The 21,319-nt window shown below is 61.6% G+C and overlaps 1 protein-coding gene across 4 annotated transcripts; it reads left to right on the forward strand.

Moving 5' to 3' along the window:
• The first annotated feature begins 380 nt into the window (after positions 1-380).
• On the forward strand, positions 381-21,316 carry HDGFL2 (HDGF like 2). Of its 4 annotated transcripts, none has more exons than XM_042977812.1 (16): positions 381-553; positions 2,924-3,000; positions 3,094-3,232; positions 9,271-9,462; positions 15,137-15,253; positions 15,358-15,429; positions 16,352-16,517; positions 16,629-16,707; positions 16,781-17,090; positions 18,176-18,273; positions 18,904-18,977; positions 19,122-19,192; positions 19,478-19,579; positions 19,733-20,000; positions 20,535-20,667; positions 21,013-21,316. In XM_042977812.1, the coding sequence occupies exons 1-16, from the start codon at positions 482-484 to the stop codon at positions 21,113-21,115; spliced, it is 2,073 nt and encodes a 690-aa protein (XP_042833746.1). In that variant the 5' UTR covers positions 381-481; the 3' UTR covers positions 21,116-21,316. The 4 variants fall into 4 exon arrangements, with proteins under 4 accessions (XP_042833746.1, XP_042833747.1, XP_042833748.1 ...); XM_042977813.1 differs by having other exon boundaries at positions 21,016-21,316; XM_042977814.1 differs by having other exon boundaries at positions 19,733-19,946.
• The last annotated feature ends 3 nt before the right edge of the window (positions 21,317-21,319 follow it).

Consider the following 21,319-nt stretch of genomic DNA (forward strand, 5'->3'; position numbering starts at 1 on the left):
ATGGCCCGCCCCTCTGCCCTAAGCCCCGCCCTGAAGAAGCTTGGCTGGCCGCCTCACCACTCCCTGAAAGCCCCCGTTTCCCTCCTCCCACCTTTCCCCTTTCACCTCCCATAACCTCCTCCCCGCTCCCATTAGGCCTCTGGGTCACGCCTCTTGGCTCTGCCCGTTACCCAATCCCGTTAACTTGCTCTGCTCCAACCCCTCTTCTCATTGGTCCTCATGCTCCTCTATCCCCGCACGTGGTTCTGAGCGACGGCGTCTCCCGCCCGTGACGACCGGAGGGCGGGACTTCCGGAAGCCCGCAGTCCAATAAGCAGGCGCCGGCTCTCTGCCCAGGCGCCCGCCCCCGCCCCCTAGGCGCCCCGCTCCCGCCCCCGGCTTCGCCTCCCGCTGCCGCTGCCGCCGCCGCCGCCGCCGCCGTAGTCGCTGCCGCCGCCGCCGCCGCCGCCGCTTCCTGCGGCCTGGGCCTCCCGCCGCCAGCATGCCGCATGCCTTCAAGCCCGGGGACTTGGTGTTCGCCAAGATGAAGGGCTACCCGCACTGGCCGGCCCGGGTGAGGCCGCGCGGGAGATGGGCCAGGCGGGGGGGTGGGGCAGGAGGGGCCCCGAGCCTGAGGGGCCGTGCACCGGGGGCCTGGGGGTCCCCGAGCTTTAGGGACCCGTGCATCGGGGGTCTGGGGCCCCGGGCCTGAGGGACCCGCGTAACGGGGGTCTGCGGGCCCCGGGCCTCGGGGACCCGAGGAACGAGGGTCTGGGGGATGCCCTCGGGCCTGAGGGACCCGAGCAACAGGGTTTTCGGGCCCCCGGGCCTGAGGGACCCGCATAACGGGGGTCTGGGGGCCCCGGTCCTGAGGGACCCGCGTAGCGGGGTCCTGGGGGCCCCCGGGCCTCAGGGACGCGCGTAACGGAGGGTTTGTGGCGGGGGGGGGGGGCAGTCTTGAGCAAATCGCTCCAAGGGTCGTGGGGTTTGAGGGACCTGGGGCTTGAGGGGGCAGGGTTCAAGTTCAAGTTCAAGTATTTGAGCGAGTAGGTGGTGTGAGGGGAGCGGAGGAAAATGGGGTTTAAAGAGCGGAATCAGACTGATGGGAAGGGGGCGCTTCAGACTGAAGGGTCTCATTGTGGGGCCGCAGGCCGTTTGTGCGGGTGGGCTAGGGTTGTGGGGTACCTGAGGGAGAAGGGTTGAGGGTCAAGGCTGAGGGGGGCTGAGGGAGGTCAAGGCTGGAAAGGGGGCTGGGAGCTGTGTTCACAAGGTCACTGAAGCCGAGAGGACTCTTCTGAGAATGCGGGGTATCGGGGCCCAGAGGTTGGAGTGGGACTTACTTGAACCCTGGGGACCGGTGCTCTGTACGGATCCCCTCGCCATCGTCTGGTTGGGGTGTGGGGTTGAGGGAGATCTGGGGGTGGTCCCCCCCTGATGCGCGAAGCAGACACCTTTTCAGCTTCAAGCCCGAGAGAGGGCATCTGAGGGAAGGGGTTGAGCCAAGGGGACTCTGGGGGTCCCCTTTAGGAAAGGTTGAGATCCGGGGGACGCGGATGGTCCGCCGGGTGCAGGTCTGAAGGGCATCCTGAGTCTGGGAGTCCCAGAGAGTGGAGTCCCAGGCACTGTCTAGGGCAGGCCAGTGTGGACGAGGGCCTGGGGGTTGTCCTCCCCGGGTCCTAGGGGTAAAGTCGCCCCCGAAGCTAGGTGGGTGGGGTATGCGTGACCGGACAGACGGAGTTTGGGGGGGTGGGAGCAGCGGCGGCAGCGGGGGGCATGGGAAGGATCAGGCTGGAACGGGAGGAGCCCAGGAGTTGCCCGATGGCTGGAGATCTCAGCCGCGCTCCCTCTGGGTAGTGAGCCGCGGCGGGCCGGCGGGCGGGCGTCTCGCGGCGCTGGGGGTCTGGGTGGGGAGAGGCTGCACAGGAGGTCGGGCAGGGGCCAGGGGCTGGAGCTGCTGCTGGCACGTCTGAGCCTCAGGCTCAGAGGCGGGTCCTGGGTGACCTGGAAGCCGGGCCTGGAAGGCATGGCAGAGGCTGGTCCTCAGGGTGAGGAAGTTGCTGGAGGCGTCTGTGCCGGGGATGCTGGCCATGGGGGGCTGAGGCCCAGCCACCAAGGACTTTGAAAAGTAGCCCAGAGAACCGGGCAAGGAACCTGGGGTGTGTGTTGGGGGGGGGGGGCAGGGAAGGTTCCAGCAGCCCCCAGGCGTAGAAGAGGATGGGAAGGAATTGACGGGGACCAGAAAACTCACTTTAACCTGATTTGCTTGGGCTTGTTTTCCTGGGGGGACCCAGGAGCCATGAAACTTTACGGGCACTTCCCTTCTTTCCAGAGTACCAGCTTCTCCCTCTCCTCCACCCCCCCCCCCCCCCCCACTCCTGCCGGCTCTCCAAGCCCGGAACATTTCCAAGCACCTGATTGGAAGTGAAGGGGCTGCTAGCCTCCTGTGGGGAGGTGACTGACAGCTGCCGGGGCCCATGGGCCTGTAGGGAGAGGGTGGGACTTCCTGGATGCTCAGGGCCTGTCTCCTGCAGCCCACCCCCCACCCGCTGCATCCTTGGAGCTGCCAGCTGCAGCCTCTGGGAGAGAGACCACCGATCGCCTCTGTGCAGGAGGGGGTCCCGAGGGAGGGTCCTGGGAGTTCGCAGAAGCTGAGCTTGGCCCCACCTCCTGGCTACTCAGGGCCCCGTATTTGGCTCTGCTCAGGCGCAGCACCTGCCTTGGAGGCAGAACACTCTGGGGGGAGGGGACAGGTGTGTATGGAGGAGGGGGGTCACGCAGAAGAATGCAGATGCCTAACCGGAACGAGCCCTGTCTCCCTCAGCTGAAGGCTCCCTTTCTCCCAGCATGCTTTCCCCAAGTAACTTGGCTGATGTCTTGGCCATTTCCTGGCTCAGGGGGTGACGCTGCCCCCCACGGCCACCCCCTGACCAGCGTCTCCCTGCAGATCGATGACATCGCCGACGGTGCCGTGAAGCCCCCACCCAACAAGTACCCCATCTTCTTCTTTGGTACACACGAAACGTAAGTGTCCCCAGGTGGGGCTTGACCGTCCCCCCTGGTGCCTCCCGGGTGGCCTGACTCACCCGGGGCTGGCCCCGTGCCTCCCTTCTCCAGAGCCTTCCTGGGCCCCAAGGACCTGTTCCCTTACGACAAATGTAAAGATAAGTACGGGAAGCCCAACAAGAGGAAAGGCTTCAATGAAGGACTGTGGGAGATCCAGAACAATCCCCACGCCAGCTACAGCGCCCCTCTGGTGAGTACCTGGGGGTGGAGAGCGGCTGGCGTGGTGACCGCCGAGCCCACGTCACGCGGGGCTCTTACACACGCCGGGCACCGGAGGTGGTCTGAGCTTGCTCCGGAGGCGAGGAGGGCGGGCTCACTCCCCCTCTTGACACGGTTCACCTCCGGCCGATCCTTCTCTGTCTCCGTCGGGGCCTTCCTGGGCCTCGTGGGAGTTGCGTCGCGTCCCCGGCCCCACCCACTCCGTACTAGCGTCACCTCCCCTTCCCAGTCGCGACCACCGAACGCCTCTCCAGACGTTGGCGGGTGCCCCCCGGGTGGGGTGGAGGGGTGCGGGATCACCCCAGGTGAAACCCACTGCTCTGGAATTAGCTTGGGTTTATAATAGTGGTATTACAGCTCTGAAAAAGCCTTTTGTTCTGGGGGGGGGGGAAGTTGAAGTGAAATTCATGGAAAGCCTGGAAGGCTGCAGAAGGAGGCAGAGAGCTACCTCGCTCTGGGCGTTTGGGGGTGAGGTGCAGATGAGGGGAGGCTGGGCTGCGGTTCTCTGCTCTGCTTTTAGCCACCGAGTTCGGGGTTTTCTGCAGGAGGCAGAGCGGTCTGGCCTCAGGAGGGGTGGGCTTGAGGTTGGCCGGGAGGCGGAGCTAACTGCCTGCCAGGGGCAGAGCGGCCAGCTGGGGAAGGAAAGGCCCTGCGGCCTGGCCTGGTCCGTGGGGAGGGACGCAGGAGTCACAGAGGCTCTGGTTCGAGGGAGCGACGGACCCAGGATGTCTGCAGCGTCTAGTCCTGCGTGAGAACTTGGGGTCTCCAGCCTGTGCTGTCCTGCGGCTCAGGCTCCCCCTGAGCCGGGAGCTCACGGTCCAGAATTTAGTAGATGTTGGTGGTGGTTTCCTCTTGCCTCCTGGGATGGGTCTAGGAGAAGGAGGTCCCCCGCTTTGCTGCCCGTTGTCTGTCCCGGTTTCCCGCCCCCCGCCCCCTTCCCATCATGGGGCAGTGGGTCAGAAGGTCTTGAAGGCATTTGGGTTCTGCGTGATCCTTTTCTGGCCCCGGCTCAAGTTCTGTTTGGTTACGCGGTAAGCTTCTCGCCTGCTGGTGAATCATCACACCGTTTAATATTTATTGCACACCAGCAGCTTGGTAAGTGCTGTGTGGATGCCTGGCCTCGAGGAAAGAAACTCAACCGTGGTGCAACCTTGACGTTGAACTGGCCCCACACAGACTCCCCGGGGTGAGAAGTGGCTGTAAGAGCGAGAGCTCGTCTTGCTGTTTGGTTTCCCACCGAGCCCGTGGCTCCAAACCGAACGTCTGTTTAAGATGCAGATTCCTGGGCCCCGCCTGCAGAGGTTTTAGGGTCAGCGTGAAGGGCTCAGGCCCGGGACCCCTGAGGTGTTTCTTCCCAAGCACCAGCCTGGATGTCTCCGGCAGAGCCAGGCCATAGGCGGGCTTCCGGAAGCAGTGTTGTACGGGTACCTGGGCGTTCTCTCTGTTCCCTCTTGACGTTTCTCGTGTATCTCTACATCTTGAGTGGAAAGGCAGGCTCGGGGTACCAAATGGAAAAGGGGGTGTACGAGAGAGCGTGTCTATGGAGAGTGGGAAGTCAGCCCTCCCTCCCGGTCACGGTGCCGCGACGTCCGGTCAAGACAGCCACAGCTCCTCATTCCTGATACATTCTCCCAAGTTCTGTGTTCACGTCAAGCCGTGAACACAGCTTTTCCGTTCTAAAGTCTAGAATATTATTATTATTTTTTTAATGTTTATTTTAGAGGGAGAGAGTACTAGTGTGCACATGTGGGGAGGGAGGGGCAGAGAGAGAGGGAGACAGACGATCCAAAGCGGGCCCTGCACTAACAGCACAGAGCCCGATGTGGGACTCGAACTCCCAAACCGTGAGATCGTGACCTGGGCCCAAGTCGCACGCTTAACCGATTGAGGCACCCACGCACGCGCCCCTGAAGCCTGGAATTCTTAACTTTGCTTCTTGTTCTCCAAAATACATCCTTTTTTAATGTTTGTTTATTTATCTTTAATAATCACTGCACCCGTCGTGGGGTTCAAACTCACAACCCCAAGGTCAAGAGTTACATGTTCTTCTGAGCCAACCAGGCTTCCCCCCAAATTTATCTTGACTGTTGGTCTCTGTGCAGAGAACAGCCTCGTTCTTTTCGACAGCCTTAACTCAGCTGGCTCTCGCACTAAGAGGTGACCACTAGCCCTGTTCCCTCACCCCCTTGCCAAGCCGGGAGGTGGAAATGGCATCTGAGTGTGGTTCCAACTTCATGGTCTTGATCCAGTGCTGAGGGTGGCCTGGGCAGGTGGCATCTTTTCCGTTTTATTGATGAGCAAACTGAGGCCCAGAGCGACCCAGCTAGAATCTGAGACATCTTAGACCTAAACCAGGGTTTTTCAACATTCGTGCCTGGATCATTCTCATGGGGTGGGGGCCCTGGGCACTGTGGGGTTTTGAGCAGCGTCCCTGAGCACCACCCCCCACTCGATGCCAGGAGCACCCCCAGTCTCGGCAGCCCTAGATGTCCCCAGACATTGCCAAATGTCTTCTAGGAGACAGACGTCGTTCCTGGTTGAGAACCATCGACGGAGGATTTTCTAGAAATGCATCCTTGTCCCTCGATAGGGGAAGAGGGAAAGAGACCTGTCTAGTGTTCTCAGCCTAGTGAGAGTGAGCTGGGGCCGAAGCCCGGGCCTTCTGTATCTCCGGCTGAGTTTCATCGGGCACGGAGGGGGGCTGGGGGGCCCTGGAGGAGGGCCCAGAGAATAACCTGTACACAGCGGGTCTGAGGCGAAGCGTCCTGCTGTGGGTGCACAAGGACCTGGGCTCAAGTTCTGGGCCTACCACCAGCTTACCGTGTGCCTTGGGAATCCACATCGCCTCCCTGAACCTCTGTGTCCTCGTCTAAGGCAGAGGCTCATGGTAGTGTCATAGTGTCACAGGGCTGTGGGGGGAACCCCGTGAGCAGACGCACATCAGGCACCTAGCGCAGTGACACGGTGCTGGGCAGGTGATGGCGGGGTCGGGAGCGAGGCCGGGCCGGATGTGACCTTCCCTTTCCATCCCCCCATTGCCCTCCTGACGCGTGAAGGCCGTGAGAGAAACTGAGGTTCGCCTCGCTCACCAGACCTCTGGGCTCGCGCTGGCTGCAGGTTGGCCGGCTCTTGGCCGTGTTTCCTGGCTCCTCCCTGTGCCTCGTGCTTCTCCGTGGGGGTCACGTTTCCCCAAGGCTTTGCTGGCAGGCAGTGAGACCCCATGGGCTGACCCCCGCCCCGAGATCCAGCGTTCCCGGCCTTATGTACAGGTGCAGCGTAGGGCCGGCCCCTTACCTTCTGGAGCGTCCACTTGCCCAGTTGTGGGACAGGCCCACCCAGCCCGGCCACCTGGCTGGACGTGAGAGGCACAGGCCGGACCCCGGTTGGTCAGGAGCAAGGAGGGGTTTCCGTGAGCAGTCGCTGCGTCCGGTGGCCCCGGCTTAGAGGCCAAGCCAGGCCCGGCTGGCGTCTCGCCTCTGTCACACTCGCCGTGATCTTGAGCTGTTGTGTCACCCTTTGCTCGTCTGCAAAATGAGGGTGACGGCTCGCACCCGGGACGCGCGCACACGCGCACACACACACACACACAGCAAGCTCGGGTAACGTCTGCCCCCTCGTTTTAGGTTTGGGGCCTGCCCTACCTAGCGTCAAGCATATCCAGGGTGGGCCCTGTTACGGTGCCTCAGGGGAGACAGAAGGTGCTGCGTGCTGAGCGCGAGGTCCTGTCGACAGCGGGCCCTTACTCTCCTCGCCTGTTAACCCGGCTGTGTGAAGGCCAGGGTGGGCTCCGGACCCCTCAGTCAGGGAAGGCCTGGGGGGCTTCCCGCAAGAGATCAGGGAACGGGGGATCGGTCGGGCCGGGGGTCCTCCCGTCTCCTCTCCGGCAGCCACGTTTCCCCTCTTCTGTGCCTTTCTGTGCTGATGTCCTACCAAGCGCTTGTCTGGTCCTGTGTCCAGCGCTGACCCCGGTTCCCTTCCCTCCCGGCCCCCCGGCCGCCCGTGCTCCTGCCTCCTTGCTCCCTGGTCCTGGTCTGGCCTCCTGTGTCCAGTCGGCGCGGCCCCCGAGGCTCCTCGCTCGGACTCGGACCGCGTTCCGTCCTCCCTGCTTGTATCTCGGCCGGCGTGCGGCCCCGGCCCGATCCGTCGATCCCCGGCTGTGGTTCCACCAAGGGAGTGTGCCTTTCTCTTGTTGTAAGTTTTTTTAATGAATTTGAGAAATTCGCTGTTTTAACTATTTTGAACGTGTCCTACAGTGGGTTTTATACATTTGTAGTGCCGTGAAATCGCCACTGCTCTCTAATCGAGAACACTCCATCACCCCACAAGGAAAACCCCCCCTTCCTGTTCGCTGTCACCCCCAATTCTCCCCTTCCTGTAGCCCCCGAGAACTCCTTTTTTTTTTTTTAAGGAAAGAGAGAGAGAGCTCGATTAGGGGAGGAGGGGAGAGAATCCCAAGCAGGCTCCATGCCCCGTGTGCAGAGTCCAACGTGGGACTCGATCCCACAAACCTGGGATCACGACCTGAGCTGGAGTCAAGAGTCGGATGCTCAACCAACTGAGCATCTCCTGAGAACATCATCCCGCCCCTGAGAACTCCTAATCAACTTTCTGTTCCTATGAATTTGCATACTCCAGGTTTCATAGAAATGGAATTCTGTGTGCTTCTATGCTTCTGGCATCTTTCACTGTGCGTGTTTCAGGGGTTCATCCACCCTGTAGCGCGTATCAGTTTCAGTCCTTTTCGCGGCTGAATAGTATTCTGTCCTATAGCTGCTCTGCACTTTGTCTATTTATTAGTAGGTGGAAATTTGTTTTTTTTGCAGACCGTAGCTCTAAAAAGTCACAGTCTCTGTCTTAAAAGAAATTAATTACTCGGTAAAGAAGTACCATGAAATAACGTGGTCAGATATTACCCTCGGAGTCGGCTGGGTGCTCCAGGAACGGAGCGGCACCCCCTCTCAGGCCGTGTCGTCTCTCTGTGTTTCCTTGTCTTTCTCCCCGTTAGACTGTGAGCTCCCCGAGGGCAGGGACCCTGTCTCACACCGTCTCGCCCCCGCCGCAGCACGAGGCCTCAGGCAGTGGGTGTTCTGTGGCACTCACTGGATGGGTTTGACCAGGGCTCATCTGTGTTCCTCCTACAAACGAGATACCCAGAACGGGGTCAGAAACAGGCCCGAGAGAGCCCTGTGGCCTGACCGTCCTTGTGCGACTGCTGGGTCCCCTACATCCTCCATAACCCTGCATCAGCCCTGGCCCGGCCCTCCAGCCTTTCTTCCGCCACATTCCTCTCTCCCCGTCCCCACCGCGAGACATTGTTCTGCCGAAATGGCTGTTCTCGGCCTCTCCCGCTAGATGGTAAGCTCCCCGGGGGCAGGGGCCGCCCTGCCTTCACATCTGCGTGTGCTCGCTGCCTGCCCGCCCAGCACCGTGCCTGGCACCCGCCGCTGCGCGAACGCCCCCCGAGCGTGTGAAGGAGCCCGGCACGTGCCGAGCACGGCACAAGTGTTTCTGTGGCTGTTCTTGCCCGAGCGGGCACTTTGGGTAAAGCAGAAATAGCAGAGCCTGGAAGTTGCGGCCTGGAGGTCCTGTCTGCATCGTGATGGGCGTACCGACAGTGAACTGGCAAACTTTGGGGGACCTCTTGCCAGCCTGGGCACTGCCTTAAGAATGCCACGTGCCACTCCGGCCTCATCCTTGCCATAGCCCCGTGAGGCCAAAATCGTGCCACCCGTCTCCCTCAGATGTGGAAACTGAGGTCCCGAGAAGCTAAGTCACAGACTGGCCCGAGGTTTGATCTTGAACCCTGGCACCCACCGCATCTTGCCTTTGAGCCTCGATTCTTTAGTCTTTCCGGGCCGCCCCGTTTGGAAAGCTGGGGGGGCAGACCCTGACATTTGAGACCCCGCCGTGGGATCTGTCCTCGGGGTCCCCGTCCCGGCTGGGGAATCCGCCCAAGCCTGCTGGTGACTGGTCTGTGCACCCCCCCCCCCCACCGTCTCGCCCCCCCAGCCGGTGAGTTCCTCTGACAGCGAGGCCCCCGAAGCCGACCCGGCAGGCGGGAGCGAGGACGACGAGGTCCGGGGGGTCATGGCCGTCACAGCCGTGACCGCCACAGCGGCCAGCGACAGGATGGAGAGTGACTCCGACTCGGACAAAAGCAGCGACAACAGTGGCCTGAAACGGAAGGCTGCAGCCCTGAAGGTAGGGGTGGGGCGGGAGCCCTTGGCCTGGTGGGGGGGCGGGGGGAGGTGGCAGCCCAGCCTCTCTCTGCCCCCCGCCCCCAGCAGCCTGGGCTCCCCACCTGCCTTTCTTGTTTTCAATGCACGGTTCCATCATGATTTGTTTCATTTATTTTTATTTGTTATCATTTTTTACGTATGTCATTTCATTACTCTTTATAACGTTCCTCAGTAGATATTACTGTTTCCGCTTCATAGATTGTCATCTCGAGGAGGGGGTGTGCTTAGCCCGGGTCTGTAGTGTGAGCTGAAATGCCTTCCCGTATTATTAACCCGACCTTTTACTCAACACCAGCCAGACTGAACAGATCCCAGCAGAAGTAGAATGCACGTGCTCGCTCTTGGCTTTTCCCTCCCAGGAGTCTCCTAGCTGAAATTATGCCCGTAACCTGAATATGCAGATAATTTTTCTGGGTGTTTAACATGCTTTTTGAAAATGGAGATACCTCTCACATAGCGCGAAATTCACCCTTTCAAAATACACAGTTCACTGGTTCTTAGTACATTCACAGAGCTGTGCAGCCGCCACCACCGGCGAGTTCCAGAACATTCCATCACTCCAAAAGAAACCCCGTCCCCCTTAGCAGTCATCCGTCAGCCCCCACGAGCCCCCTTCCTGTCCGTGGATGAGCCCGTTGTGGACGTTTCACACACGCGGACTCACACCCCGCGTGGCCTCTCGTGTCTGGTTCCCTCCCTGAGCGTCATGTGTTCAGGGTCGGTCCGCGGGGCGGTGGGTGTGGGCGCCTCACTCCTGCTCGCGGTCGAGGGATGTGCGCGTGCGCGGTGGGCACGTATTTACCAGTTGATAGACATCTGGGTTGTGTCCACTCTGGTCCGCTGTGAACACACTGCTGTGCACGTGCGTGTGCAGGTTTCCGTGAGGACGTGAGTTGTCGGTTCTGGAGACAGTCTCTTGCCCTTTCTCTTCCCTGCCTTTTGACTGCCTCTGAGCATCTGGGTGCGGGATGAAAAGGCCGGGACCTAGCGGCCACTTTCTTTGACAGGCTTTCCTACCATTACTGATAAAAATAACGTTTGCTTTTGGCTCCAATCCTCATGATAAGCCGTGCTTGTCGTCAGGTATGAGACGCGAAAGGTGCGGAGAAGCTGGTAGAAAATACCCGTGTTAGGTGCGCGGGCTGCCGTGCCGGGGACTGGAAACGCCCTGGCGGGTTTGTCCGCGATCCCGAGTGTGCCTCACACGGGGTGCAGGTGTGAGTGCGGGTGGGGGTGCGGGTGAGGGTGGGGGTGCAGGGGTGGGGGTCGAAGCACAGAATCGGCAGCCGTCCACACGGTGTCTGTTTGCTGAGCATTTCTTGGTCACGAAGTACTGTTTTACGACGTGGTCCTCAGTGGTCGAGAAGCAGTCTGTGATTTCTCACCGGTACGTTAGTAAGACCGTCGGGCGTTCAGGGGGGCACCTGGGTGGCTCGGTCGGTTAAGTGTCTGGCTCTTCATTTTGGCTCAGGCCACGATTTCTCTGCGCTCGTAGCGTGGGGGCTGCTGAGGATTCTCTTGTCTCCCTCTCTCTCTGTTGATCCCCTGTTCGCTTGCCCTCTCTCGCTCTTTCAAAAGCGAACGCACAAAAGAAAAAGGAAAAAAAATTTGATGGGCATTTAGCTCCAAGTTTTTATGGTGTGCTTGGCATTGTTTTGTCAAATTCCCCATTATTTCTGTTTACGGTTGTTGGAGACATTAAATAGAAATGCGTAGAAAACAACCCTGCCCCGTGCCACCCCTGAGAGATAAACCCCTATTTGTTTTTTTGTGTTTTTTTATTAATAATTTTTTAAAGTTTATTTATTTTGAGAGAGAGAGAGAGAGAGAGGGAGTGCGTGTGTGAGTGCATGGGAGGGGGCAGAGAGAAAGGAGGACAGACGCTCTGAAGCAGGCTTTGTGCTGACAACACAGAGCCCGATGTGGGGCTTGAACTCATGAACCACAAAATCATGACCTGAGCCAAAGCCGGACGCTTAACTGACTGAGCCATGCAGGCGCCCCATGAATTTTTACTTATTTTATTTTTTAAATGTTGATTCATTTTTGAGGGAGAGAGACAGAATGTGAGCAGGGGAGGCAGAGAGAGAGAGAGAGAGAGAGAGAGAGAGAGAGAGAATCTGAAGCAGGCTCCAGGCTCTGAGCTGCCAGCACTGAGCCCCACGCAAGGCTCAAACCCACAAATTGTGAGATCGTGACCTGAGCCGAAGTCAGACGCTTAACCAACTGAGCCACTCAGGTGCCTCTCACTTAATTTTTTAAAATATTTACTTATTTTTGAGAGAGGGAGAGAGAGAGAATGATTGGGGGTGGGGCAGAGAGAAAGGAGGACGGAGGGTCGGAAGCAGGCTCTGTGCTGACAGCAACGAGCCCGACGTGGGGCTCGAACTCATGAACCTTGAGACCATGACCTGAGCCAAGTCAGATGCTCAACTGATTGAGCCACCCAGGCGCCCCTAAACCCCCGTTTGTAAGTCACTGCTTAGATTTTTGGGGTCACTTTTGCATTAAACCGGTACAAGTTCTTACCACAACCCCATTTAACCACACCGGGGAACATTTAAAAGCGCTTTTCCCCGGGAGCCCCATCCCCCAGCCCATCCGCAGCTCTCTCCTTTCTCCGATCTGTGAGGGGCTGTGGTTTTCCCGCGGGGCTGGCTTTATACATTCTCTCTTCAGCCAGCAACTTGTGGGTGTTGTTCTATGGGTCTGCATCCTGGTCTTCTCATCTGTCCTCTGAGTGGTTCCACGGACGGCCTCCGTCGTGAGGCAGATCCCGACGCCAGCTCTTGGGGACGGGGTCCCGGCCCTGCCCGCCCAGCCGGGGTCTCTGTGCTCTCCGGGGCTCCAAGATCTCGCAGCTCAGGGCCCCTCGCCACTGCTTCCCCTGGCGTCAGGAGGGAGGGTCCTGGGTCACCCTGGTCTTTGTGACGCCCTTTGGTCTGGGGAAGGAGGCCACAGCCGGCTTGAAACGCTTCCCCTAGAACTGCCTGGCGACTCTGGCAGAACGTGAACTGCCCTCTAACTGGATCCCCTGAGCGCCCGCTCTGAGAAGGGAGAGTGTACAGCGCCCCTAGGCTACAGGCCGTCTGTGTCCCGAGAGGGAGTACGAAGTGCCCCGGGCTTCAGCTCGGCCGCCCATGAAGGGGGGCCAGACTCCACGCACGACCACACAGCCCTGCAGGTCCGGCCCCGACAGTCCCCGTCCCTTCCCTGACCACTCACTAGCCACGCTGCCTTCCCCTGTGGGGCTTTGTGCTTGCCGTCTCTCCCGCCCCTCCGTCTCGCCTCCGTCCTTCCTCCATTCCTCTGTCCCCCCTCTGTACCTCCGTCGTCCCTCCATCCCTCTGTCCTCCCTCTGTCCCCCCGTCCTTCCTCTATCCTCCCTCCGTCCCTCCATCCTCCCTCCGTCCCTCTGTCCTTCCTCTGTCCTCCCTCCATCCCTCCGTCCTCCCTCCGTTTCTCTGTCCTCCCTCTGTCCCGTCCTGGTCCCCCATACGCGAGTAACCCTTCTCTCACATTTGCACGGAATGTTTCCGTTTGCCTCTCCTGGCTGGAACATGTTGTGCGACAGTAGGGGGCCTTATGTCTCCCCAGTGGGTCACTGAGTGTACATGTGTGCCGGCTGGCCTCACAGAGTCCCGTGCACTAGACGGCTTGCACACCAGTCAGTATTCCTGGAGGCAGCAAGTCTGAGATCAAGGTGTTGGCAGGCCTGGTTCCTTCTGAGGCCTCTCCCTGGCGTGCACATGCCGTGCCCCCATCCCGTGTCCTCACGTGGTCGTCCCTCTGTGGCCATGTCCTGATCTCTTCTTATAAGGACACAGGTCCCACTGGATTAGGGCCACTCCAGTGACATCATTTTAACTTAATTATATCCTTAAAGACCCGGTCTCCAAACACAGTCCCGTTCTAAGGTCCTGAGGGTCAGGGCTTCAACAGGTGAATTTTAGGGGGACACATTCCAGCCCATCGTGCCCTGGACAGGGCACGGAGCAGGGGAGATGCTCTGGTGACAGTGGTTAGGAGAACCACCGCGTCTCCGATGTGACAAAACAGAGGCAAAGTGCCATAGAACTCAGCACTGGCTGGCTGGGGAGGCCTGGGTTTTCCCGGGCTGAGATCTACTTCTAAAGCTCAGGTCTCTCTTCTTAAAGATTCTTACGTTGGCTTCTTTGGGTGGATGTCAGAGAATGTGTGGACCCCTGAAACTGAATTCAGCTTGTTTGTGTGTGTGTATGTGTGTGTGTTTATTTTTAATTTATTTTTTTCTTTTAAATGTTTGTTTATTTTTGAGAGAGAGGGAGAGCACAAGCAGAGGAGGGACAGAGAGAGAGAAAGAGAGAGAGAGACACAGAATCTGAAGCAGCTCCAGGCTCTGAGCTGTTAGCATAGAGCCCAGTGTGGGGCTCGAACTCGTGAACTGTGAGATCATGACCTGAGCCGAAATCAGACACTTCACTGACGGAGCCACCCAGGCGCCCCTATTTTATTTTTAATCTTTTTATTGAGGTAAGGTTCACATTAAAAAATCAGCCATTCTAAAATGCACAGCTCTGGGGCGACCGGGTGGCTCAGTCGGTTAAGCGTCCGACTCTTGGTTTTGGCTCAGGTCATGATCTCGCAGTTTTGTGGGTTTGAGGCCCATGTCAGGCTCTGCACTGGTGGCACGGAGCCTGCTTGGGATTCTCTCTCCCACTCTGTCTGCCCTCCCCCACTCGTGCTGTTTCTCTCAAAATAAATAAGTAAACTTAAAAAAAAATAAAATGTACAGCTCAGGGACATTAAGCACACTCACACTGTTTTGCAAATCCCCCCACGTTTTCCAGAACTTTCCATCTCCCCAAACTGAGACTCTATCCCCGTGAAGCACTGATTCCCCACCCCCGGCTCCCACCATCCACTCTCTGACTCTATGGACAGGACTCCTCTAGGGACCCCCTGTGAGTGGGGTCACGCAGGACGTGTCCTTCTGTGTCTGGCCTCTGTCACTGTGCACAGTGTACTTAAGGTTCAAGATCCCTGTTTTGTTTGTTTTATTTTTTTTGAGAGAGAGAGTGAGCAAGCGTGTGCACACGTGTGAGTGGGGGAGGGGCAGAGAGGGAGAGAAAATCTCCAGCGGGCTCCGCGCTGTCAGCACAGAGCCTGATGCGAGGCTCAGACCCGTGGACCATGAGATCGTGACCTGTGCCGAATTCAAGAGTCTCATGCTAGGGGCGCCTGGGTGGCTCAGTCGGCTGAGCGTCTGACTTCGGCTCAGGTCATGATCTCACGGCTCGTGAGTTCGAGCCCCGCGTCGGGCTCTGTACTGACAGCTCAGAGCCTGGAGCCTGCTTCAGATTCTGGGTCTCTCTCTCTCTCTCTCTCTGCCCCTCTCCCGCTCATGCTCTCTGTCTCTCAAAAATAAATAAACGTTTAAAAAAAAAAAAGAGTCTCATGCTTAACCGACTGAGCCCCCCAGGCACCCCAGGATCCCTGGTTTTTAGTCAGATCCTGCAAGGGGTCCCTGCCACCTCCCAAGGATTCCAGAACCTCAGCTCTTCTCCGGGGTGTGAGCGGCCAGGCGGGAGACGGCTGTGCCGAGCACACAGGCGAAATTTCTGATGGCTCCTGTGCTCGGGCTGCGCCCTTTCTAGATGTCGGTCTCAAAACGAGCTCGAAAGGCCTCCAGCGACCTGGATCAAGCCAGCGTGTCCCCATCCGAGGAGGAGAACTCAGAAAGCTCTTCTGAGTCAGAGAAGACCAGTGACCAGGTGAGCAGGTGGCTGGCTCCGGGGGCGGGCGGGCGCACGCAGGGGGGCCGAGCCGGGGCCAGTCCGTGGGGCCCACGCTGAGCACCTTCTCTCTCTCCGCCCAGGACTTCACCCCCGAGAAGAAAGCTGTGGTGCGGGCGCCTCGGCGGGGCCCCCCTGCGGGACGGAAGAAAAAGGTAGAGGGTTTTTTTCGTGTCTTGTTCCCACCTGCCTGCCTGCCTGCCTGCCTGCGGGAACCCCCGAGAGGCTCTGTGTGGTCACCAGCCACTGCCCGTGGGTAGAGTCTGTCCTTTCTGGAGGAGGGTAGGGCCCAGGCCACGAGGGATCACCACCGTCCGCCTCTGCCTCCACCGATGGCTTCTGAGGTGTGTGGTTTCCGAGGGTGGAGTGTGCAGGGCCCGTCTGTGGGCCCGGAGGCCGCCCGGCTGCCACCACTCCTGAGAGGAACGCAGAGGCCGGTGCAGAAACTGGGGTGCTGGAACGCTGGCCTCAGAAGGGAGGGGGGTGTCCTTAGGGGCCCCGTGTGAGGCAGGGAGAGTGGGCGTGTTGTGTGTCCGCATCCCGCGGACGGTGTGCGTGTGTTCCAGTGTGTGCGTTACGTGCTTGGGTGTGTGTGAGCGTGCATGGGAGTGGGGAGCAGGATGGGGGCGGAGACAGGAGGAGGGCCCTCCTCTCACCGGGCCTCCCGCCCCTATTCTGCACTGGGAAGGGCTGTAGGGGCGCCTGGGGGCGGGGTCTCAGTCGGTCGAAGGCCCAACTCTTGGTTTCGGCTCAGGTCGTGGTCCAGGGTCGAGGGATCGAGCCCCGCATCAGGCTCTGCACTGTGTGGGGAGCCTGACCGAGATGCTCTGCCTTCCTCTGCCCCTCTCCCCTGCTCACGTGCCTGCTCTATCTGAAATAAAAAAATTAAAAAACCAACCAAGAGCTCTAGCCCCGGAAAGCGCGGCGGCTCTCCTCTGCCTCCCCCCCCCCCCCCCCGCTTCCCCGAGGGGATGAGGCCCGGGACCCCCCACGCCGAGCCCAAGGAAGAGGCGGTTGTTTGCGGGGAGGGGGCTGCCCGTGTCCTGTGTCCTCACCTCTGCACCCCCCGCCTCTCAGAAGGCGCCCTCGGCCTCCGACTCCGACTCCAAAGCGGAATCCGACGGGGCCAAGGGCGAGCCTGTGGCCGTGGCCAGGTCCGCGCCGTCCTCTGCCTCCTCCTCTGCCTCCTCCTCCTCCGACTCGGACGTGTCCGTAAAGAAGCCTCCTCGGGGCCGGAAGCCAGGTAGGGCGCGGGCCGGGGCGCCCCCTCCCCCACCCCCACCCCCCCCCCCCCCCCGCCGTCCTGGGGGAGAGATCCCGCGCCGACCGCCCCCCCCCCCCTCCTTCCCTGCAGCTGAGAAGCCGCCCCCGAAGCCCCGCGGCCGGAAGCCGAAGCCAGAGCGGCCCCCGAGCAGCTCGAGCAGCAGCGACAGGTGGGCGGCAGGCCGGGGCGGCGGGCGGGTGGGCGGCGCGCCCCCGGGCCCTCTAACGGGCGCGCCTCCGCAGCGACAGCGACGAGGTGGACCGCATCAGCGAGTGGAAGCGCCGGGACGAGGAGCGAAGGCGGGAGCTGGAGGCCAGGCGGCGCCGGGAGCAGGAGGAGGAGCTGCGGCGGCTCCGCGAGCAGGAGAAGGAGGAGAAGGAGCGGCGGCGGGAGCGCGAGCGCGGGGAGGCCCCCGCCGGGGGCAGCGGGGGCAGCAGCGGGGACGAGCCGGGCGACGAGGACGAGCCCGTGAGGAAGCGCGGCCGCAAGGGCCGGGGGCGGGGGCCGCAGTCGTCGTCCGACTCGGGGCCCGAGGCCGAGCCGCAGCGAGAGGTGCGTCCTGCTGGCGCGGATGCGGCGCTGCCCGCTACCCGGGAGCTCGGGGTCGGCGGCGCCGGTGGGGGTGGGGGTGGGGGTGAAGCGGTGAACGAGACACAGAGACCTGCGCCGTGGAGGAGCCGGGGTTCGCGTGAGGGGGCCAGACGGGGGACAACGGGAGGTGCGTTCCAGCACGTTGGGTGCGAAAGACAAGAAGGCAGGTCAAGGGGCGTGAGCCGCCGGGTGGGCTTTTCAGTTTTAGGTGGGGTAAACCCTAAAGGCTTTAGCTGAGAAGATGCCGTGTGCCGTGAAGTAAGGATCTGAATGAAGTGAGAGGTGGTCTGGGAAGGTATCTGGGGAAACAGCGCGCCGGGCTGAGAGCACAGTCTGTGCAAAGGCCCTGGGGCAGGACCAGGCCTGGTGTGTTGGAGCAACAACCAGGGGGCCCGTGTGGGTAGAACGGAGAGGTGGAGGGGGGAGAAAGAGGAGAGGGGATGGGGCAGGTCGTCCCGGGCCTTGGGGTCTCAGGGAGGACTTGGGCTTTTCCCCCAGGGAGGTGGGAGCCCTGAAGGGCTGTGGGCCGAGGAGGGCAGACTTGACTCCTGTGTTCACAGGTGCCCTCTGGGTGCTGCGGGGGGCAGGACTCTGGGATGAGTGGGGAGCAGATAGGCCTCTGTGAGCATGAGGGGTGACCTGCAGGCCCAGGGCAGTCCTGCAGGCTCATCAACACCCCGCTTTCCTGGCACTCGCAATCTGCCTGGATCTGAGCCTCACTTCCAGGCCTGTCACCTTCTAGACCGAGCCCCACGGGACAGAGGACAACCTTACTCTCCCTGTTTTCCCTGGGTCACAAAAAAGCGCCCAAGATCCCTCCCACAGGAAGTGCAGATTGTGGGGCCGCCCCTCCCGTCGAGTGAGTGGTCCTTGTAGGACCTGAGACGCTGTCACCTGGGGCACGTGCTGGACCCAGGGGTCGTTCTTCCCGTCCTGCCCGGTCCGCCAGTTCCCAACAGTGCGGTGATGGCAGGCGGTGGCAGGCTGAACCTCTAAAGGGAGCGCCCGCTGCCCGCCACAGCCCTGTCTCTCTCTGGACACTGCAGGCAAAGAAGGCGGCCAGACAGTCACAAAGCACAGAGCCCTCGAGGAGACCCAGCCAGAAGGAGAAGAGAGGGCGCCCCGAGGAGAGGCCCCGAGCCAGGTCGGACCCGCTTTGCCTCCCCTCCCGCGGCTACCTGGGGGCCCACCTGCCCCGTTCTGGTCCCTGCGGCTCCCGGCCTCCTGGGGATCCGTCACCCCTCACCCCGTACAGGAGGGACCCGACTTCCGAAATCAGTCTTGGACATAGATCCAAACCAAGTGGGGCCCCGTCAGTAGGAACCACTGCTCCAGACTGAGGTTCTGCCCCCAGTGGACACCACGCCACGTATCTGGTTGTCACCCTGGGGGTGTTCCTCGCATTGAGGGGGTGGGGCCATCATGTTGCCCAGCACCCCCACAGGGCCCGGATGTTCCTCAGAGAGCGACCGGCCCCTTGTCAGCAGTGCTGAGGGGGGGGACCCTGTCCCCCAGACCAGTGGTCCTCAGACTGGAAATCCAAGCCGGGGGGATACAGCCCATCCCCCTGCCCGCTTGCTAAGCAGGAATCTAGCATCAGCGAATGAACCTTCCCGATGCGAGTTTGGCGGCTGCCTAGACCGGGTCCCAGTGGGCCCTGATCCCTCCTCCTCCCCGACCACGCACACACAGGCCCCCGGGGGCAGGAGGGCCGTGGCAGGGCAGGGGGGCTACGCGGCAGGCGAGGGTAGGGCTAAGGGGTGTGACTCCACAGGCCCCCCAAGGTGGAGCGGACCCGGAAGCGGTCAGAAGGGTTCCCGCCCGACCGGAAGGTGGAGAAGAAGAAAGGTGAGGAGGGCGGGCCACCAGGGCAGGTCCTCTGCTCCCGTGCACGTGCACAGGTGGAGGAAGCTGGTCGGGGGGCGGGACCGGGCCAGGGTGGCTTCTGCGGCTGCGGTCACGTGCAGGTGCTGCGTTCTCTTCTGGCCGCAGAACCTTCCGTGGAGGAAAAGTTGCAGAAGCTGCACAGCGAGATCAAGTTCGCCCTGAAAGTCGACAATCCGGTGAGACCCTCCTCGGGGTGCGGAGGTTCCTCCGGGCCAGGCAGTCCCCCAGCCCCTCGTGTGTGGAGCCCCTGAGAAGTTCTGGGAAACTGAGGCAAACCCTGGGTCTCGGTTCACCTGGCGTCCTCCAGCAGGGGGCGCCACCCGGGCTGTGCTGCTTAGTCCTCCAGGTTCTGGGTCTCAACCACCACCCCTGGGGGTCCCTGTCGCTCCGCCTGCCCCCCAGGGCACTCCCTAGGGCCCCCTCAGCTAGGTGCCGCCCCTCCCCCTCTCCCCACCCTGCAGGATGTGAAGAGGTGTCTGAATGCGCTCGAGGCGCTGGGGACCCTGCAGGTGACCTCACAGATCCTCCAGAAGAACACAGATGTGGTGGCCACACTGAAAAAGGTGCGGTGGGATCCTAGCAGCGGAAGGGCCCGGTGGCCGGCGGGGGTAGGGGTCCCGAGGGTCACGGCCTGGGCGGTGGCGGCCTTGGAGGCGGGGCTCTGGCGGGGGCGGCGAGACCCGCTGCGTCTCCTGAGCGGGCCTCTCGTGGGTCAGATCCGCCGTTATAAGGCCAACAAGGAGGTGATGGAGAAGGCCGCAGAGGTCTACACCCGGCTCAAGTCTCGGGTCCTGGGACCGAAGATCGAGGCCATCCAGAAGGCGACCAGAACTGGGACGGAGAAGGAGAGGGCCGAGGTGGACAAGGCAGAGGAGGCGCTGGCTGGAGAGGAGGCCCCCGCGGAGAGGGCGGAGGACGAGCTGAGCGCTGGTGAGCAGGGCGGGAGCCCTCGTAGACCCTCCGAGCCAGACGGCACGGGAAGCCGTGAGTGCGTGGGGGCCGCATGTGGGAGCGTCGCGGGACGGGCTGGCTGGACCTGGGAGGGCCAGGGGTGGGCTGAGAGGAGAAAGAGGGTGTTTCCCGAAGGGACAGTGGTGCTGGGTCCCTCAGCGACAAAGGGGCTGTCGCGCTGTCCTTCCTGCTAGGGTTACGTGGTGCTGACGGGGGCTGCGGAGAGGCGCTCCTTCTTCAGACCTGAAGCCTCCGCAGCCCCAGGGCCGGCCTGCAGGGGGCGTCTCCTTATTTCTGTCCCCAGACCCCGCACACGTGTTTCCCCGCTCCTTTACCAGTCGCTCCCTGTCTCAGGCTTGTATGTGCGGGGGCCCGGAGCCCCAGCCTGACGGACGAGCAGTCCCGATGGGTCTGGGAGGTGTGGCCCGGGGGCATGTGGTGGGCGCTCTGCGCCGGGGCCCTCGAGGGGGCTGCAGGCTCCTTTAGGGCTCCTGTCCCCAAACCAGCTCGCTCGCTTGCTCCCGGCGGGCAGGGCCACGGGGTCACGAGTCCCCCTCTCCCACCCAGATCTCTCAGCCCCGGTGAATGGCGAGGCCACGTCCCAGAAAGGGGAGAGCGCGGGGGACAAGGAGCAGGAGGAAGGACAGAATTCCGAGGAGGGGCTGGGGTGCGGCTCCTCTGAAGAGCCCTTACACAACGAGTAAGTATCGCCGGGGGCCGCGGCCACGGGGGCAGCTTCCTGAGAAGGCGCCCACTGCGCGGGCTGCTCGCACCCGCCACCCCTGCCGCTGACCCGTGGGTCCCCCATCCGGGGAGCTGCTCTGGGCCCGGCCCCCCGGGAGGGCGGCTTCCTCCCGTCGCGCCGGGAACGGGCGCGTGGGCTCCTGGGTGCGGACGCCGCCGTGGTGAGGACCCGGGGTCCGCCCTGCGGCCCGGCTGGGGCGGCGGAGGGCGCTCCGGACACGGCCGCGCTCCCCGGGCGCTGGGTCCCTGCTGGCGGTGGAGGGCCGCGCGCTCACCCGCACCCGTGCTGTGTCCCCACCAGCAGCGCGCAGGAGGCCCCCGAGTTGGACGTGCCCGGGAAGGAGCGGCAGGAGCGCTCGAGGGTGCGGATAGCCTCAGAGTCCCTGGACGAGGAGGACAGCTGAGCCCCGGCGGCCAGGCCCACCCGTCGCACGTAGATGCCCCAGGCCTGCCCCGGCCCCCGCCCACCACCCAAGGAGCAGAGACCCGTTGGGGAAGCGCTGTGCTGTCCCTTTGTATCTGTCCCCTGGGTTGTTTTTCTGCCTAACTTCTGTGATTTCCAACCAACATGAAATGACTATAAAGGGTTTTTTTAATGAAAGTCACTT

This window comes from Panthera tigris, chromosome A2 (assembly GCF_018350195.1).
Source record: "Panthera tigris isolate Pti1 chromosome A2, P.tigris_Pti1_mat1.1, whole genome shotgun sequence".
Classification (NCBI taxonomy): domain Eukaryota; kingdom Metazoa; phylum Chordata; class Mammalia; order Carnivora; family Felidae; genus Panthera; species Panthera tigris.

What these genes read in the sequence shown, in the direction of transcription:
- HDGFL2 (XM_042977812.1), top strand. Translation starts at nt 482, where the DNA reads ATGCCGCATGCCTTCAAGCCCGGGGACTTGGTGTTCGCCAAGATGAAG. An exon ending in CTGCGGGACGGAAGAAAAAG is followed by an intron (nt 15,430 to 16,351) that starts GTAGAGGGTTTT and finishes CCCGCCTCTCAG; the next exon opens with AAGGCGCCCTCGGCCTCCGA. An exon ending in GAAGAGCCCTTACACAACGA is followed by an intron (nt 20,668 to 21,012) that starts GTAAGTATCGCC and finishes TGTCCCCACCAG; the next exon opens with CAGCGCGCAGGAGGCCCCCG.